The sequence below is a fragment of the Hipposideros armiger genome, unplaced genomic scaffold, assembly GCF_001890085.2.
Source record: "Hipposideros armiger isolate ML-2016 unplaced genomic scaffold, ASM189008v1 scaffold_1102, whole genome shotgun sequence".
In the NCBI taxonomy this organism is placed as follows: Eukaryota; Metazoa; Chordata; class Mammalia; order Chiroptera; family Hipposideridae; genus Hipposideros; species Hipposideros armiger.
The window spans coordinates 142,731-147,555 of NW_017732452.1; the positions used below are offsets into that span (position 1 = coordinate 142,731).

The window sequence follows — 4,825 nt, forward strand, 5'->3', positions numbered from 1 at the left end:
AAAAAAAAATGCAAAACAGGTCTCATTTGTATATATTTAAATACATTTTCATGAGCAAGATAACTAAATCGAAAAACATTTCTAAAGATTTTAACAGAAAATCTATATTTTAATTTTTCCAGTCTTACAGTAAAAAAATTATGAAAATACAAAAAAGATCACGCAAAATTTATTTCAGCAAATTTAAATATGATTGCATATTTTAGTAACATTGTCATTTTTAGATACATTTTATTCAGAAGATTTTAGGTACTATCTAGTAAAAGTGCTTTCTGGTAAGTATTAAAATAGAAAATTCCTCTTTTTCCTTATAAAATTTAAGCAATCTGATGACTCAAGTGTCTTTCTTGCCCCACATTTATTCATATGAAAGTAATAGTATTTTCTCTGACCCTACAAAGGAGAAAAATTTCCTCAACCAGATACAAGAAAAAGCCACTTCCCCAGTCTTACGCCGTTTTCTTGCCACTCAACTGGAAAACAGCTCAGCCTGTTTGCTGAAGTGTCCCCTTAGATGTGGTTACCAAGAAAAAATGTGCAAGAGGACCAAAGATGTAACCTTTACACACTTCTTGAATCTGTGCAATATACCTTACAAATGATACTTTCAGCCAAAGAATTGGCCATATCATATTAACTGACCTTACATTAAAAAATAAGGTAATACAATTTAATGCTAAGACATTAAAAATGGATTATTTGTTAAGATTATAGATGTGATCATGGATAAAATGTACCTAATAAAACCAACAGTTCAAAGCAACCATCAGCCTTAAATTATAAGCTGAATGTCTATCTAGTTGGTTTAATTCAGGCTACTAAAATAAAGGGAACAACTAAACGAATATAATTTTTCTAGGTATAATAATTAATAAGCCAATTTCAGCAAATAGGAATTTACTTTAAGAAATCACTTATTTTATAGCCTATGGTCCAAAGAGGAAAACAAAAACAAACAAACAAAATACATTTTCAAAATGTCTTTATATAGGTTGTAAGCAATTTTTAAGAAACAAGTAAATAAGCTCTTATCTATTATCACAGACATATATTTATCTCATGTACCCAGACTATTATGTTAGGATACCTGCTCTTGAAAATAATGTTTGTGGTGGACTGAAAGATTTAGGAATATTTTGTGTACCATCAATGACTCAATGAGCATAGTATATTTTGTGTTAAAATCTATTATTTGATTACTGATACCCTGTAGAACTCTATGCAAATTGAATATTTAATTATCTATAACTATCTACTCTGGTTAATTGACACCTTCCCATGAGCTTATTAACAAAGACTCATTTTCAATTATTTTTAAAAGCTCAATACTTTTACAGAAGTTTAAATGGAAAGATGTGTTTAAATGTCACAATATTTTTTAGTGAGTTATTTAAAAATTAGAGATTTCACATAAAAATCTGGGTTTTTCTGGTTAACTCATTCTGGTCTTTGGAATAACGTAAAAACTTTTACATTTCTGCCGTCAGAACTCTCTTTGCCAGTCCATCCCATTTCTACATCATTTCCTTGTTTCCATAGGAAGCTGGACTCATTAAGTACCCAGTCAATTAAGCACCTGAAACAGGAAGAGGAGCACATCAAGGAGCACGTGTCTCCATGACAGAAAAAGAATTTAGTGACCTCTGGGCTCTGCCAGGCCTGTGACTTCCTTGACTAAGGAACGAATGACCTAAAGGCAGACTTTTCTCCTAGTTTCCAGCCTCCAGCTTTCCCTTAGGACATGTATGACTAGAAGGGTCCTCCTACCTAGAAAATCATATGATTAGATGATTACCTAAAACTTCCCATTTCATTCATTTCAGTTAAAATAACCAAATATGTAGGCATCACAAGAATATTAGAAAATATACGAAATTTCTATAATACAAATTTTAATCATTTGCTAACTTCAACTTGAGTTTTAGATTTTGGGTCAAAGCGGCATATTCCTATTTTTAAGAAGTGGTTGTATATTAATGTCACTTCCAATTAAAAATCTGGGGGGGTACAATTTTTAAAAATCATACATTAGCTATGTTTTTCTAAAATTAAAGTGCTAGACAACCTAGAACCACGTTACAGGTAACTGATAGCAGTGCTAATTAGGTCTTATCTAACAGAAGGCACAAGTCTTTCACTAGCCTTCAAGTGCATTTGTTTAGACCAAGCTTCACAATTCATATTTTAGTTTGCAAGTAATTTCTATTTAAATATTTATTTCTGGGAAATAAAAACTTGACTTCAATTAGAAAATCGACTTAAACTGACTCAAAGAAGAAGTCATGATGTCTGCTTCAGCACTTCTTCTATGTGCCTGAAAATGCTAGGGTCTTCAATGGTGGGCGTTACCTGGGAAGAAAAACAGACATATGAACGCTCTTCCTTGAACCCCTTTTACTCACCCTATAATTAAATAATTATACGCAATGGTGTATTCCCCATTATAATATTCATGTGGAAATGTTAAAAAAATAGGGAACTTTAAACCTAATATTTTTAAATGTATCTATAGTCTTCCAGAATGTTAAAATAAACTGTTCAATTAGCAAAACTTGGTCCTCCGTGGTACTTTCTCGAGAGTTTCTCTTATGGGACTTTCTATGTACCTCTGTAAAAAGAAAAAAAAATTGCATTTGCTCATACAACTGCTCTACTGTTGCACTGCCTTTTATTAGATCTTGATTGAAAATATGCATATCTATGCATGTATAATATGGACACAGATTAAAAGATACATATGCTTGAATCAGTCTAAAGTTTCCTAAAATAATTTTCACTCAATACAATCAGAACATATATCAATTAGAACTATTTAAAAATGTGTAGCCAACCTCAGTTGTTGCTTTCTCATTCACTAATAGCCATTAATGACTGCAATGAAGAAAATGGACCTTTAATTCAGTAAGATTGAGTTTCCACAAGTTTGTTTGACTTCAATTGACATTTACTACTAATAAAAATATTTCACACACTGATTTCTGTAATCTCAAAGCATATGGTTTTAATTAAACTGTGTTCCTTTCCAAAACCCTCATTCCTACAGCGAGAGTAGCTAGGCTATGCAATTTCCTCCTTAACATGGGAAAAAAAAGTGTGTTTTTACAGACATAATTCATGTTTGAGCACCATTTTTTAAAAGTTGTGTGGATGCCGAAGAAATGGGGAAAAAATATTTCAGAGCCCAGCATTAAACCTCCTTGATAATTTACCTTGTAAGGCTTGCCATTGACCAGGGCACACAGAGCTGACCGGGGGATTTTGCCGGATCTAGTTTTGGGTAACTGTTTGACAAACACTGCATTTCGGAAAGCAGCTACAGGCCCAATGCTCTGTCTAACATGGTTCACAATTTCTTCCAAAACTTGTTCCTCCGTTGTATTTATACCTAGAGAGAAAGTTCAGATGGTTAGCACTTAATTAACATAAGTTAAGCGTTCAGGGCCCAAATAGGGAGGAAAAAGATCTCTCACCTTCTCTCAACACGCAGAGGGCTAAGGGGACGTGACCTTTCAAAGGGTCTTCCTTGCCAACAACAGCGCAGTCGGCCACTGTGCCATGGGAAAGGACTGACTGAAATGAGGAAAAGCACCTATTTAGAATATATATACATATATATATATATAAATTATCACCATTGGAGAAAAAAAGTACACGTTAGAGAACTCAAAAACCCACAGCTGCCTGTGTGAAAATGATTACTAATTTACAATTCCCATCGTTACTTCTAGGGTGAATGGTTATGATTCCCCACCATCATCACTCACTAAAGGCTGACAGTAATTAAGACAAATTGCTTAGCTTACCTGGAAAGTAAGGGAATTGTTTCTTCATCTCAATTGTTTATTAATGAAGTCAGTGGGTACCACATGTAAACAGATTGCAGTAGGCCTCCCAAAACAAACGGCCTCATGGCATTTGCTTTAGTGCTGGCTCCCATAAGCACACCTACCAGAGAAATGCACGGCAGCCCCATGACTAAATACATCGTGGTTTTTTGCACCTGTTACCAAGCAAAGAACCGAGCATTTCTTTTCCTGAGTGGCCACACATCTAAAGAGGACTCTCCAAGATTTGAGAGAAGAGACTGGACGTGGAATGAAGCCCTGACATGAGGTAATCACCACTATCAAGGAGCCATTTTCATATCGCTCACCCTAAGCTCGTAATGTCTTAATGAACAAAGCAGCTACCTATCTGGAATCATAAGAACCCACAGAGTAACCGCATGAAATACAGAAGCTTAGCGTTTAAAAGACTATTTCTGCTGTGATGGGACTTTTAAAAATGAATATTCAAAAGTCCTTTTCTGAGAAAGTAATACATATTTCAGTGACTGCAAATCTCTTTTGCCTTGAGAAAACAGTGAGCAACATACCAACAGCTCATTTGGCTGTTCTCATTCCTTCTTCCACTCATTCATTCAACACATGCTTACTAAATACATCCTATGTTCCAACCACTGCACGAGGCTCAATGATGAGGATAAATAGATTGAGTACTGACTGTCTCATGGTGCTTACAGTCTAGTAGGGGAGACAAATATTAGTAAATAATCATAAATATTTAATTATGAATATCTAAATATAAAAAATGGTGACAGCTTTGGGGAAATAACTTGGGCTTGTTTTTTTTTGGTTCTTTTTTAAAATGATAGTATTTTTCTTTTTTTTTAAAGATTTTTATTGGGGAATTGGGGGATGGGAACAGTGCTGGGGAATTGGGGGAAGGGGAATAGACAAGTTGCTGTCCTTTTGTTCTTCAGTCTAGTTGTGGAGGACGTTGCTTCACTGGCCCAAGTTGGCACCATCATTGCGCTCTTCCCAGG

The 4,825-nt window shown here is 34.7% G+C and overlaps 1 protein-coding gene across 1 annotated transcript in view; it reads right to left on the reverse strand.

Moving 5' to 3' along the window:
- Window positions 1–339: 339 nt before the first annotated feature.
- Window positions 340–4,825, reverse strand: part of ACSS3 (acyl-CoA synthetase short chain family member 3) — a 166,523-nt gene continuing 162,037 nt past the window's right edge. Inside the window, exons 14-16 of the mRNA XM_019632234.1 lie at window positions 3,471–3,570; window positions 3,210–3,385; window positions 340–2,349 (exon numbers count right to left, since the gene is read on the reverse strand). Coding sequence (XP_019487779.1) covers window positions 2,281–2,349; window positions 3,210–3,385; window positions 3,471–3,570 — 345 coding nt within the window. The 3' untranslated portion in view covers window positions 340–2,280. The remainder of the gene's footprint in view (window positions 2,350–3,209; window positions 3,386–3,470; window positions 3,571–4,825) is intronic.